At 46.5% G+C, this 15,290-nt stretch overlaps 2 protein-coding genes across 2 annotated transcripts; one reads left to right on the forward strand and one right to left on the reverse strand.

Moving 5' to 3' along the window:
* Window positions 1-2: 2 nt before the first annotated feature.
* LOC119660986 (transcription factor YY2) lies at window positions 3-10,994 on the reverse strand. The gene is made up of 7 exons (XM_038070071.1): window positions 10,653-10,994; window positions 10,044-10,239; window positions 9,821-9,980; window positions 9,332-9,765; window positions 9,034-9,256; window positions 8,854-8,973; window positions 3-1,023 (listed from the first exon to the last, which is right to left on the reverse strand). The coding sequence occupies exons 2-7, from the start codon at window positions 10,234-10,236 to the stop codon at window positions 918-920; spliced, it is 1,236 nt and encodes a 411-aa protein (XP_037925999.1). The 5' UTR covers window positions 10,237-10,239; window positions 10,653-10,994; the 3' UTR covers window positions 3-917.
* Window positions 10,995-11,524: 530 nt separating this feature from the next.
* Window positions 11,525-13,837, forward strand: LOC119660988 (adapter molecule Crk). The gene is made up of 6 exons (XM_038070074.1): window positions 11,525-12,101; window positions 12,158-12,280; window positions 12,344-12,554; window positions 12,616-12,744; window positions 12,806-12,955; window positions 13,052-13,837. The coding sequence occupies exons 1-6, from the start codon at window positions 12,070-12,072 to the stop codon at window positions 13,364-13,366; spliced, it is 960 nt and encodes a 319-aa protein (XP_037926002.1). The 5' UTR covers window positions 11,525-12,069; the 3' UTR covers window positions 13,367-13,837.
* Window positions 13,838-15,290: the final 1,453 nt, after the last annotated feature.

Genomic DNA, 15,290 nt, shown 5'->3' on the forward strand with positions numbered 1-15,290 from the left:
TCATTGTTGTTCCTTTTTTATTTTATATTACAATCCTTAGGTATTTTCTACATTTTACTTCATGCTCATCTTGTAAAATCAAAACTAGATTCACGTGCGAGTGGTACGTATAGATACCGGATATCTCCTTGGCTTTCACACGGGCTAATGTCGGTTATTACTTTAAATCGCAATTTCCCCCAGAAGAATCCTTACTTAAGGGGAGAAAAGCAGTACCCGCCCCTCATACAGTCTTCTTCAAACACTTTTAACGCGCTTTTTTTTTTGTTTTGTTTTAAAACTTTCTTAGTAAGCTTTGCCTTCTTTCACTCCAAACTTAATTATGTAACATAGACCTAAACACTATCATTGCATATATCAAAAATACAATTATTTCATACTTATATAGGTTTACATCTATAAGGATGCGTATATATGTTTAATTTAAATCTCATGTGATCGAATAATTCCTTTAAACTAAAGTTCTCCTTATTCACTATACATATTTTACAGCTGGCTAGAGATTTCCTTAATCTGTCTCTGTTTTCCTCTTAAACTTTTTCCTGACACGCCTCCACGAGGAAGACAATAGTTGACATCCTATCCGGGGGACTCTTAGATTTACGATTGCAGTTGTTTTTCAAGTTGAACACTGAATTCAACTCCACAATGTTCGCAATGACGAGGCAAACATCAACAAACTACTTCCTTCAATCTACGCCTGGGACTGATTAAAACACAATCTTTAATCGCAACAGCGCTTTACATATCTGCTTCTCGATTTCTTTTTTTTTTTTGGCATATGAAAGTAACTAAAACTATTTTGAAACATAGATTTCCATGTTAAGAACAAAAAAGAAGAAAATTAGAAACCAAAAGGAAAATTGCAAGGAAATACCGAAACGGAATTAAAATCTGAATTTTATACAAAAGAATCATTATCGAGAAAGATAATAATTATTATCGAGGTCTGTCATTTCGACTTTAACGAAGTTTTGATTGGGCATTGGTATTGAATTGCGATTACCGCTCACAGAATTTCGCCTGGAACAAAAGAAGAAGAAAAAAACAAATGGAAACGAATTAATAGTTGCGATTTTAGATGATATCCCAATATCTACGCATCACACAAATTGACTACAAGAGATTTTAACGACGAAATCTCGCGAAACTTGCTTTTTAAACCGCATTAGCGAAACATACGAGGGCTGCCCCCACATTTTTTTCCGGCACAAGGAATAATTTATTTGAAAAAACCCATACACCATTGGAAAGATTGATCCTTGAACTATTTTTCTATTTAGTCACCATTTTTCGTGACGAGTAATCCCACTTTTGCATTCCCAACCCAACCCATTGAAAAAAAACTGCGTCCCACAACTCGTTGACCGCCTATTTGCTCCTTCAATTTCGGAAACAGATGGAAATCACTGGGTACAATGTCAAGGCTGTAAGATGAATGGGCAATGACTTCCCCGACAAATCCCTCGATTAAGTCCTTTGGTTGTTGCTAGACATGCAAACGCATATTTTCATGGTGCAGTCTTGCGCATTTGGTGAGTTTTCCCCTTACCACGATTTTGGATTATCCGTCTAGGCATTTTCAAGGTCTCGCAATAACACTTGTCGAGTGTATTGAGTGGTCCCTCTAGGCATAAACTTGATAAGCAGCGCACCACGCCGGTCCCATAAAAAAAACCACGGTTGCCATGACTTTTCCTGCTGAAAGCTTCTGCTTAAACTGCTTTGATTTGAGCGACTCGATGTCTTTCCACTAGCGAGATTGTTCCCGGAGTAACGTAATGACACCGCGAATTTCTATGGCTGATAACGCACGAATTTCGCACCTGGCAGCAACGACGGTGACGGGCTCCATGGCGAATGGCCGGTACTGATTGTCGTAGATGGGTGATTGCTGTTGGGATCGGTGGTGGAGAAATCAGCGAACGAAGTGGTGTTGCTGTTAGCTGCCAATCGGGCACATTGCTTCTGTGCTGATGTGGATGATTACGACACTGAAGCAAAGTTCCCTTGCGAATACTGCAAATAACAGAAGCTGCATTGCTTTACCCCATCTTCCCCCTACCTTCATCACTGACCAGACGTCGTGGTGCGACTTTTTCTTACTTTTGTAATGTGTAAGTGTAATGGTTTGAGTTGTATTGGCCTTCAAACGTTAGGTACCCCGTCTTGCCCTATCTCCCATAAGAGCCATGGGTTTGTTGATGAGAAAATTAGGTGCTTAAACTTCCAAAATGCTGACTTGCTGTATGCCAATGGAAGTGGTAGACCCGACTCGTGCATGGTGCTTTCAAAAGACCTCCAAGCCAGCTTGGTTAACGACCTATGCGATGACGACACCACAACGATCAAATTGACCATAAAAGGTCAACAGAGAGATAAGGAAATTCTATGGTGCTCCTTATGACGTAGACGAAGTTCCCAATGGAAAATCCGTCAGAGCTAACCAATATGCCAAAAGTAAAGGCTGCTAACGCCCACCATATATGCTGGGGAAGTGTTCCAACATTAATGCGGGAGGATCGAGACTACTGGAGTATCTGGCAGGAACCGAATTGCAGATCCTCAATTTGAGTAAGAAACCTACTTTCTTCAGCGTAGTCAGGCAAGAGCTCTTCGACGTCACGGTGGCATCCCCTTGCCATTGGGGCTCTTGTCGGAGGGTGGAGAGTATTAAATGATATCACGCTCTTAAATCACAGGCGCAGTGATTTTGTAATGGGAATTTCTCCATCTCCACCTACCCTATTCCGGAATCCACGTAAACCACCAGACGCATATACCGCCAACCAAATACACCACGTCCTCATTGGCAAAAGATGGGCACTCAGTGTATTGGGTGCACAACCCTATCGAGGAGCAAACTGCAATTCAGACCATAATTTGATGAAGGCAACATATCGATGCAGAATTTCCTCAGTGCACCAATCGGGAATCGCTCCTACCAAAATCTCCTGAGCGTTGTTACGGGCATAGACAGCCGCTCTGGAGGAAAAACTATCATCTATGCTACACGAGATCAGCATCACAGATGTACATGGACTCTTGAGAGAACTTAAAGGCATCATTAAGGAAGTCGCAGAGAAGGTCTTAGGATACATATCCCGGCGAACGCGAATTGACTGGGTCCACAAAAAGGGAGATAGATTGCGTTGTGGAAACCACAGAAGCGTTTCACTTGTCTGTTCGACTTGCGCCGACGCTCTGCAACCTACCACTCGAATACACTATCCGAGCAATGGATTACCAACACCAGCGAGACGCTACCAATTAAGTCGACAGAATCGTGAGCGTATGCAGATGACATCAATATCATGTCTCGACAACTGACCGACGCAGAGGAAAAAAAACCATCATATGACCAGTGCTATGCTATGGGTGCGAATCCTGGACCCTAACTCAAGCCTCCATGATGGATAACGCATCCGGTACAACCATGAGTTGTATGAACTGTACGATGAGCTAGAAATCTCGAAATTCGTTAAACTACAACGCCTTCAGTAGGCAGGGCATATCCAACGAATGAGCGATGATCGTATGCCTATAAAGGTTATGAATAGACATTATGTCGACGGAGCAAGACTAAGAGGAAGACCGAGAGCACGCCGAGCACCAGCTTGGCTTCCAAGATTTGACGACTCGGTCACGTGGCCGAGATATTTGGAGGATGGATAACGATCCAGACGGGGCTATTGTAGTGCCACGATGATGATGAATACGCCACGCCGGTCCCAAGAAAAACACCATGATTTTCCTGATGACAGCGTCTGCCTAAATTTCTTTGGTTTGGGTGACTCAGTGTATTTCCATTGGCGAGATTATTATTTTGTTTCCGGAGTAACGTAATGGCACCACGAATTTCTCTATGAGTGGCAACTTTTTTGCGGATGAACGTACGAATTTTGCATTCGGCGATCACACTACTGACCATCGCAGACGGGTGATTGTGGTTGGGATCGTTGGTGGGAGAACCAGCGAATAGGATGATGTTACCAGATTTCGCCTAGCCTCACGCGCGGTAAAATTACAGCATTGGGAATCTTATTTTTTTTTAAACAACTCTCGTACAATCAGTACTCTGCAAGCCATACAAACACAGTCATATATCACGCGAAGTAGATAAAACGAAAACTCAACAGATAGTCGCTAATAACACGGGAATTCACAACCGATAACAGCCATGACGATGAAATCCGCGCACGGTTGTTATTGGTTGCCAACAGAGCCGATTTCACCTTGCAAAAACTGTTCCGCTTGAAACGTCTCACTATAGGGACGGACAAAGTTCTTACTGTACGCTAGTTTCTATGTATTCCTCGGAGACCTGGGTTCTTAGCAAGAAAAATTGCGAACTCTTGGCCTTGTTCGAGACAAGAATACTTCAAAGAATTTTTGGTCCCCTACATACGGATGGACGCGACGTTAATTCTCAATTTTCTCAATAAAATTTTAATTAAACAGAAAGTTGTGTGTCTGATTTTTTCCTTCCTCCCTCCTCCATAAGCCCGCAACATTTGGTCCTTCGAGCCGGATAACATACGACTCTAATTGTACGCTAAGATTTTATAAATTGAAATTGTGAAAGTGCGCTCGCGTTTAAATATTTTAAACTTTCGCGTCTCACATCCTTGTGGGGTGTTATGTTTGTGTGTGTTTTTGCGTTAGAATCGTTGATTACGAAATTTGAGGAGCTTTTCGATGTGGAGCGGTTTTACTACTACGACGACGACTACGATGCGTTGGCTTTCCGATAGTAAAGTATACGAAGCAGTTGATGCTCTCGGAAGCCCGGTCAAGCAAGCAGCATCTTCTCGTCTACATGATGGTGCAACGATTAGCATGCACTACTCGAGACTGGCAAAAATTACGCAGCAAAACCACGACATCTCCAACATATCAGGGGCTGAACGAGTTTTTGAAAACTCGGATCGAGGCGTTGGAGTTTGTTGAACGCCTAAAACTCGTCGCCAGGAGGGACATTATTGTCAAGCGTAAGTAACTCTAGCTTCCGGAGTCACATCAAGCCATCTGCGCATATCCGCGCACAATTCCTCCCGAGCTCCTGTAAATTGCTCCTACTGTGAGGAAGAGCGCTATATCGCTCCCTGTACGAAGTTCACTTTACTGGGATTTGTTTCAATGTGTTGCATATATTGAACGCCTGTCGAACCAGAAAGACTTGCTGAATTTGCAATGAGCAGCTCAACTGACTCTCTATGCCCGTCCACGCCGAGCCGACTCCCCATGCGCCAATTGATAGTACTAAGAACAAAGAAGAAACTTTCGTATCAGAATCGCTCGCGCAGCGGCTCCGTTTTCCCCGCCATTCCTCATTCGTATTAGTCTCTGGTGTTGGGGGCGCTTGCTGCCAAACTGTACGTAGCTGCTCTGCTCTCTCCGTACATTTGGATTATTTGAAACGGTGGCGGGTGAACGCTCTCATTCTGTCGCCTACCTGGCGTCGTCGCTTCTTTTGCCGACGGACTACAGAGCTTGCAGACCCCCGCCCCCATTTGGATGACGCAGTCGACCTCAGCATTGGAGCGGATCTCTTTCTTCGCCTCATACTGAGCGGACTGAAGCGTAGACCGGATGCGGCAGTCGTTGCTCAGGCGACCAAAATCGGATGGGTTTTCACCGACTCTCTTATGATGCCTGCCAACGCATTACTCTCCACGTCTTCCATCTCCATCGCTGGATACTGGACTTCACGACTTTATAGAGCAATTTTGGTTGCAAGAGGAAATCTCCAGCAGCCACGGATCATTAATCTCCGCCGACGAACTTGCATGTGAGCAACATTTTTTTGAAACGCAACGTCGTGGACGGGCACTATGTTCTACCACAAATTCATACAGGAATACATCGAACTGGGCCACATAAGCGTTTCGCCTGAGACCTTGAAAACTTCAGAAGACAGGAAATCCTGCTTTCTGCCTCATCATGGCGTGTTGAAGGTCATCGACCCGAAGGAACAGGTGCGTGTGGTGTTCAACGCTTCTGTCCGCCTTCAAGATGGGCTTCCGCTCAATGAATGCCTACATGTTGAAGCTGCAAAATGATATAGCTGATGTGCTCTTACCCTGGCGGATTTAATGCCACGTTCAATACATATTAATGCTTCGTCTCATCAGGAGGGCTCATTGCGTCTTGGCGGGCGGCTTCAACCGGACGAGAAACCTATACTCGATGGTCAGGAGGGCTTATTGCGCATTGGCGGGCGGCTTCAACCGAACGGGCAACCCATACTCGATCAGGAGGGCTTTATTGGGCGTTGGCGAGCGGCTTCAACCGGACGAGAAACGTATACTCGATGAGGAGGGCTTATTGCGCCTTGGCGGGCGGCTTCAACCGAACGGGCAACCCATACTCGATCAGGAGGGCTTTATTGGGCGTTGGCGAGCGGCTTCAACCGGACGAGAAACGTATACTCGATCAGGAGGGCTTATTGCGCCTTGGCGGGCGGCTTCAACCGGACCAGAAACGTATACTCGATCAGGAGGGCTTTATTGGGCGTTGGCGGGCGGCTTCAACCGGACCAGAAACGTATACTCGATCAGGAGGGCTTATTGCGCCTTGGCGGGCGGCTTCAACCGAACGGGCAACCCATACTCGATCAGGAGGGCTTTATTGGGCGTTGGCGAGCGGCTTCAACCGGACGAGAAACGTATACTCGATCAGGAGGGCTTATTGCGCATTGGCGGGCGGCTTCAACCGAACGGGCAACCCATACTCGATCAGGAGGGCTTTATTGGGCGTTGGCGAGCGGCTTCAACCGGACCAGAAACGTATACTCGATCAGGAGGGCTTATTGCGCCTTGGCGGGCGGCTTCAACCGAACGGGCAACCCATACTCGATCAGGAGGGCTTTATTGGGCGTTGGCGAGCGGCTTCAACCGGACGAGAAACGTATACTCGATGAGGAGGGCTTATTGCGCCTTGGCGGGCGGCTTAAACCGAACGGGCAACCCATACTCGATCAGGAGGGCTTTATTGGGCGTTGGCGTGCGGCTTCAACCGGACCAGAAACGTATACTCGATCAGGAGGGCTTATTGCGCCTTGGCGGGCGGCTTCAACCGGACCAGAAACGTATACTCGATCAGGAGGGCTTTATTGGGCGTTGGCGGGCGGCTTCAACCGGACGAGAAACGTATACTCGATCAGGAGGGCTTATTGTGCCTTGGCGGGCGGCTTAAACCGAACGGGCAACCCATACTCGATCAGGAGGGCTTTATTGGGCGTTGGCGTGCGGCTTCAACCGGACCAGAAACGTATACTCGATCAGGAGGGCTTTATTGGGCGTTGGCGGGCGGCTTCAACCGAACGGGCAACCCATACTCGATCAAGAGGGCTCATTGCGCCTTGGCGGGCGGCTTCAACCGGACCAGAAACGTATACTCGATCAGGAGGGCTTTATTGGGCGTTGGCGGGTGGCCTCAACCGGACGGGCAACCCATACTCGATCAGGAGGGCTCATTGCGCCTTGGCGGGCGGCTTCAACCGGACGAGAAACGTATACTCGATCAGGAGGGCTTTATTGGGCGTTGGCGGGCGGCTTCAACCGGACGAGAAACGTATACTCGATCAGGAGGGCTTTATTGGGCGTTGGCGGGCGGCTTCAACCGGACGGGCAACCCATACTCGATCAGGAGAGCTCATTGCACCTTGGCGGGCGGCTTCAACCGGACCAGAAACGTATACTCGATCAGGAGGGCTTTATTGGGCGTTGGCGGGCGGCTTGAACCGGACGAGAAACGTATACTCGATCAGGATGGCTTATTGCGCATCGGGCGAGCGGCTTCAACCGGACGAGAAACCCATACTCGGGCGGGCGGGCGGCTTCAACCAAACGGGAATCGCATTGTGGATACTATGCGATTGATGGCTAGTACGGACCGAGATATTTGGTTGGTTGCGCTACCGCGCGCACCTGCCTTTCAATTGATAGCCGAGCCCGAGTTACGTGCTCAACGATGCCGCCCATTTCAATACTCGAGGGCTCTTTATTTCGGTGGACTATGGGGAGGCCGCAGTTAAAAGAACAACAAATCGGCGAGGTTTCAGTCAACTTCGTCAACTCCGAGGAAATGTCCATCTTATTAGAACAAATCTAGGCTTGTCTCAACTCTCAACCTTTACAGCCTCTATCTCACGACTCTACTGATCTCACTGTGCTAACACCTCCTCATTTTTGGATTGGTTCGGACGCGTGCACAATCCCTGAGGTTTCGTTGACGCGCTTACCGATCTGACACCCTCTCTCGTTGGCAGCTGCTGCATTCAATGCAAGACTTGGCACTTTTGGCGACGTTGGAGTGCAGAATATTTACAGGAACAACAGCCCCGTCCAAAGTACGCGTGATATCAACGTGAAGATCGGTGATCTGTGCCTAATTCGCATCGAACAACTACCACAAATCAAATGGCTGCTTGTCCGCGTCACTGAACACTTGCCTGGAGAGGACGTTCTTGTAGGGGAGGTGAGACTGTGCACTGCCTCGTCGAATTTTCTACATTCGATCACCAAAATTAGTCTGTTGCCATTCACATGAAATAACACACCGGAACCCGCGGAGATTACCAACGCACGCACCCTCTTAATGTCGCCTCAGTTATTTTTTCGGAACCGTCACGCGATCTTATATGTTAATCCTCAATTTAAACTCGAAGCCGTGTTTGATTTACCCCCCTTCCTCCATTAAGCCCGCAAAAATGTGAATTCAAGTTACAGCGTTGGGGATCTTACTCGTTTGAGACAACCCTCGTACAACAACTTTGCAAGCCATACATCACGCGAAGGAAATAAGACGAAAGCTCAACGGATAATAGTTAGTAACACGAAGACTACTCACTTGGCTTTAGCATGTGTTAAAATATGTGACTTCAAATTTGTAGATTGGGCGAATTTCTTGTTGCATCCATCAAACGGACAAACATATGGACGATCGCCTGTGTGAATTCGAACGTGCGTCCTGAAATATTACAAAAGATATGAAAGAAAATGAATTGAAGTGGGAGAGGTACTGCCTTACCTTAGATTGAAATCCAATGAGAATCGTTTACCGCATCCATCGAAAGTACATTGGAATGGTTTCTCGCCAGTGTGTACAAGTTGATGCCGTTTAAGTTTTGAACTTTCCACGAAGGCTTTACCGCATTCAGCGCACACATGTACCCTTGGTCCGTGCGTGTGTAAATGCTTGCGCATTGCAGAGTTATCACGGAACATTTTGTTACAGCCTTTATGCGGACACGCTGCAAATAGATGCATAGAAGTAGCAGGTGAATGGCGGATCAGACGGGGAGGTTACTCAATAATCGCCTACCTACCTATTGTACGATCGTGAATGTCATTGCTTTGACTTGTCTTCTTCACTTTTAGCTTGTGCCCCGGACGGGCAAACTCAGCCAGTTGTTTTGGATCGGATAAGTCTAAGCCGGGCACACAATCCTGTGGAATTTTCTTGCCGGTCATGTACTCAGTGTAGTCGGGATCGGGCTCTGGGTTAGAGCCGTCGTCATCGTCCGAACCACCCGATGCCCACATTGTAACGCTGAATTCACCCTCCATCGTCTTGATTTGTACCTGTTTTTGTTCCCATCGTCGCGGCTTTGATGGTGCCTGTTCCATCGTGATAACATCTTGCGCGTTCCCTGTCCTAATGCGACTAACTAGGCTCTTGGATCGGCTACTGTTGTTTGTCATAGCCTGTGGCTGGTGATGCTGAGCTGTCTGCTGCGGCTGCTGGAGATTTTTCCTTTTTCTATAGAAATATTTTTGACGAATTAATGACCGTGCGAATGGATGGAGAAATTTACCTTGAAGGCCCTGGTCCAGGCGTCGACTCCACATATATTTCGCCCGAGAACGAGGAGACGTCTCCGTAAACACATAGCGGGTCTCCCGATGCATCGAGGACTTCCTCGTGCCCCTGAATCGCGCTATCTGTCTGCAAAATCACTTCCTCTGATATGAAAACTGCGGGTGGGAAGACGAGACATTAGGTTAGGAATTCTATGGCCAAGAATTGTAAATACTCACCGTCATCGATGTTCTGCATCATCAGCTCCTGCGAGTCTTCCGTCTTGCAGGTAACCTCCTCATACTGATCGTCGCCTACCTCATAGTTCTCATAGGGCACGGCGCCAATCTCGCTGAAGTGTTCTGTGTCGACAACCTCAACTATTGACGAATCGGAAATCTCCACCTCGCACATAATGTCCTGATGCGACATTATCTGTAAAAGGGAAGGCTTGAGAAAGAAGTCACAGCAAATGGCGAAGAAGTAGAAAAACGCTGGTGACCCAACAAGTCCTGGGAGAGCCTAGCCTAGCCGGCCAATTTGAATTCCGTGCAAACGATGCCAAGCGTGAGCATGTTTTGATGGCCGCTCCATGTAAGGGGCTCCTGCACGCAAATCCGGCGATACTGGCGTGAACTCGGCGTTTGGGAACTGCTAATTCGCAGTTCGGCGAGACTGTCAGGCTTGGCGCGAAGACGGCCAGCGGTCATGACGATGTAAGTCAGCTCGCAAGGGCGCGGAGATAACCAAATCCAAGCTATGCGGAGCCCCCCGAAGCCATGGCTTGGCTCACCAGCATTTTTCTACTTCATTCTGCCGCCAAATGAAATATAATACACAAAACATACCGAGACGTAGTCCCGAGCCACTGCAGACGGTCCACCACTACGGAAGCCGCGAGGTTTCGCAATGATTCTGCACCCACGCCAAAATCGCACTTTAATTCACCAAATAACTTGTATAATACAAAACGGTCGTCCCGGTTTAGAAAAAAATAACAAAAACAAAAAACTATGATGGCCACCGACACAAGCAATTTTTGTTTATTTTAAATATGTCCACCAAACATGGCGGCATCCGATTGAATTTATTTAATTCCAAAACCAAAGATGGCCGAGTCCAAAATGGCCGCCACCGTCACAACTACCGCTGCCGTAGTCTGCGCTATACTGTGCTGCATAATATGAAATCCCGGCCGACAATGTTCCGTCGTTTTCCGTCGTCAAGGAGATTCGTGCCAACGATACGACACGAATGGGAATTGTAGAGACCTCTGTGTATGGGCGAAGCAATGGCAATCGGCTGGTCGGGTATGACCGAAGTATCCGCCCGAAATTTCAGATGGCATTCGATCGAAACGGATTGCCATATGCGACCCCTTGGAAGCAAGCAGTGATGGCAATGCTGCAAGCCAAGGCGAAGCCAAGAATGATTGGTAGTTTTGGAAAAATTGTCGAGATGACGCTAACGGTAATTTGATCCTATTAATTTTAGTAAATTAAAGGAATTAGATACAATACGTAATTAACTTATAATAATTAATATCATTAATTCAAATTAATCGGAAGAAAATCAAACAACGTAATTGTAGTTTGGCTAATTCACCAGCGCCATCTACAAGCCGACATTCGATGAACAGTAGCCTGGCACTGCTGCAATCGCTACACTAGAATCAATCACCGGTCGTGCATTGGAAGAGACGTCAAAAGTAGAAGTTGGTAGTCGCCGCGTATTGGTGGGGTAGCCTCAAGTGACATTTCAGCCGTGATCCTGGCCGCTGTGTGGTGTCCCGTGTATTTTGGCTTTTCAAAAGGATTACTTTGGAGGATTTACACTTCATTGCATTGCAGTGTTCAATCACGAACCACCCATCGCCACCAACTCATCCTGCATAGGGAATTACGTGAGCAATTATCTACCATTTCTTCGGGCGTTCAGCTGGTAGAGTGCACATTTTACCGTGCGCTGTTCGTTGGGGGGCATTTTCACCTGAAGCCGCAAGTGGACAAGAAGAAAAAAACCCCCGGGCAGCCGTGCAGCAAAGCGTAGGGCCGGGCCCGCACCCTTTAACACGTAAAAGGTGGCATTGGCTACAAACAACCTAAGTGACGGAATGGACGGCACCCTTCAAGGACACGGCCGCCCTTAGGGAACCGTATTGGAAGTTTGATAATATTTCCTGTCGAGGATCTGGCCGGATCCAGGATTGTTTAGAACTGTCTGCGTCGCCTTCGGTAAACCAATTGGATCCATAGATTGCACAGCATGGCTTCGTTTGACGCGAACGACCGCAGCAGGTAAACGTCACGCTTTCTGTCTGAATCCAATTGATGACATCTCTCCCTTCCTTTAGTTGGTACTTTGGATCTATGACTCGGATGCAAGCGACTGATCTCTTAATGAATGAACGTGAAATTGGAGTGTTTTTGGTGCGTGACAGCAACACTATACGAGGAGATTATGTTTTGTGTGTGAGGTAAACGCTCTGGGCGGGTTCACCCCTCATATGTTACTCAGAAAGTCCCTCATTGCATTTCAGGGAAGATACCAAAGTTAGCCATTATATTATCAACAGAATCCAGCAGCATCAGCATCCCGACGTGTACAGAATCGGGGATCAATCCTTCACAGATCTACCCGATCTGCTGACCTTCTACAAATCACATTACTTGGACACTGCACCCCTTCGACGGCCAGCCACTCGTCCCTACGAACTAGTCATCGGAAAATTTGATTTCGATGGAAGCGGAGTAAGTAATAAGTCGACTCTATAGCATTTGCCATTTTCACTGACTTATCCTTTCGCTCTAGGATCAGGACGATTTGCCATTCCGACGTGGTGAGATTCTAACCGTGATAAGCAAGGACGAGGAGCAATGGTGGACGGCAAAGAACTCCCTAGGAAAGGTTGGTCAAATCCCAGTGCCGTATGTTCAGAAGGTTGGTTAAATCCGCAGCAAATTCGATCATCGCGTAACTTACTCGTTCTCTTCCAATTCAGTATGAAAAGATCGAAGGCATGTCGAACACGCTCGAGCGAAATTCCGCGGACAATAATGTAAGTGGTGCTCGACAGAACAGTGGAACTGGAGGCAGTGGCGTTCCCAATCCTCATCAGCTGGGCAGTGTTCTTAAAAAGTCTGATCTGAATGTAGGTATCCGCGAGAGATCATCTCCTCGAAAACTCACTAATCCTGGGAATGTGTACCAAATCTTTTTTTTTTTTCTGTTTCTGTGATCGTTTCAGCGAAAACTCCCTGCACTTGCGCGTGTGAAACAGGCTCGGGTGCCCAATGCTTACGACAAGACAGCTCTAAAGCTAGAAATTGGTGACACAATAACAGTGACAAAAACAAACATAAACGGACAGTGGGAGGGAGAGCTGAACGGCAAAAGGGGGCATTTTCCATTCACCCATGTCGAATTTATCGAAAATAATGAGAGTGATAACACAAACTTTATACATAACCCGGCCGGCGTGACTACCAGCACAAACGTATTACCGAATGTTGGGAGTGGCGGCGCAAATATGATATTAGGCAATAGTGAATGGTGTGAATGAGGTTGGTAGCTTGATCGCGCGTACTTGGCCATCGCCGCCACTGCTCGTTGGGATTTCCACGTTCGTTTTTTTTTTCTTTCCTCTCTGTATTTAGCTTCAATTGTACATATTACCCCCTACTGCCTGCGCTCCCATTATTTTATTTTGCAACCATTATCTGATCGCAGTTTGGCCCGTATAGAAAGAAAACCTGAAAATATGTTGCCAGAAGCTCTCCCGCCTTCAATTCGAGGTCCGGCGCTTATGACACTGAGGAAGCACAGTCGAATCTATTAAGAACAATCCCGAGGGAGACGAACCAACGCATTATAAAGGAAATCAACTGAAACTCATATAGAATGAATCTATAAAAATCAAATTATACAATATATACATATATATTTTTCTAAGAGTAAAGGATATCTGCCAAGTTGCACAAATGGACTCATAAGTATTGTGAAATCGATGAAGTGAATAAAGAAAGTATATATATGTGTACGTGTTTCGATTTTGTACCCCAAGTGAGAGGATTGCAAGCGGAAGTCGTATCTTCCGGACGAATGCTCGACTTCCCATGGTGAACGAAGAGCATGACAGCAGTACGCCACCCTATAGGGGTGGTATAGAGTTTTTTTTTCAATAGGGACGTCCGGGTTTTTCGATAAGGATAACTTCCCAATCGAATGACATTTGTGACATCCAATTTTGCAGCAATCTTCACTACACTTGGACAAGGCCTTGAAGTGTGTTAGAGCACTTCATTCAAGGCCAATGAACCAAGATACCCAACCAAATAACGTATACCGTTTAGCGTTATTGGGAATATTCGCAATTTGTGACGCGCACCCAAAGATCATTACGTGAAATTTACGGTCAACACATGAGTAGCGTTACATTCGTCGCCTCATTCAAAAGTTTTAAGTTGTCTGGGTCGGTACTCGATCGCTTAACCCCTGTACATCGTTGCATTGCTCGGCCAGACGAAAATATCGCTGCGGTTCGTGAAAGTCCAAGACAGAAGCGGGCCTTTCAACCCCCTTAACTTGCGAATTTTAGGGAAAGACCTGGGGCAAAACCCATATAAAATGCAACTAACACAGCAGCTCAAGCCAAATGACCATCACAGCTCTCGTTTTTTCACGGATTGGACCTTAGAGCGGCTCGAAACCGACCTCAGTTTTGGTTAAAAATTAATCTTCAGCTATGAACCGCGTTTTTGGCTGACCGCGGGTATGTTAACAAACAAAATTCTCGTTATTGGACAGAGAACAATCTGCCCAAGATCCTAGAAACTCCATTACATCCGGATAAACTCGTTGTCTGGCGCGGATTGTGATCTGGGGGCGTCATCGGGCCGTACTTTTTCGAGAACGATACCGATGGCCGGGCATTGACTCTTCCAGTGAAGTATAGAGCGATGGTAAAAACTACGTACATAGTTTTATTTAGAAGAACTACAAGCATCGGAGCGATAACAATTTTCCAAAAAGACCGATTGTTTCCGAATTTTTTTTTGTCGGCTCAATTTAGGTTAAATCAACATTAACAACATCTATTCTCAACAAGATGTCGCTACATGCTAAACAACTAGTCAAATAATCGCTATTTTGCATGAAACGTTTCCGGATTGCGTAATTTCTCGAAACGGCGATGTGAACTGGCCGCCAAGATGTTGCGATCTGACGCCTTTGGATTTTTTCTTTGGGGGTTTTTTGAAATCGCACGCCTAATGCGAACACGCCATGCACCCTCCAAGAGATTAAGGACAACATCCGACGCAAAATTGACGATATTACGCCAGTCTTATGCCAAAAAGTAATTGAAAATTGGAGTACTCACATCACATCCGCCAAAAACTCCCCGGGCGGCCATCTTAATGATGTTATTTTCCATAATTAACGCACGTAATCGAATACACTTTCATCCAACATTAACATTTTAAACA

The sequence above is a fragment of the Hermetia illucens genome, chromosome 7 (genome assembly GCF_905115235.1).
Source record: "Hermetia illucens chromosome 7, iHerIll2.2.curated.20191125, whole genome shotgun sequence".
NCBI lineage: Eukaryota > Metazoa > Arthropoda > Insecta > Diptera > Stratiomyidae > Hermetia > Hermetia illucens.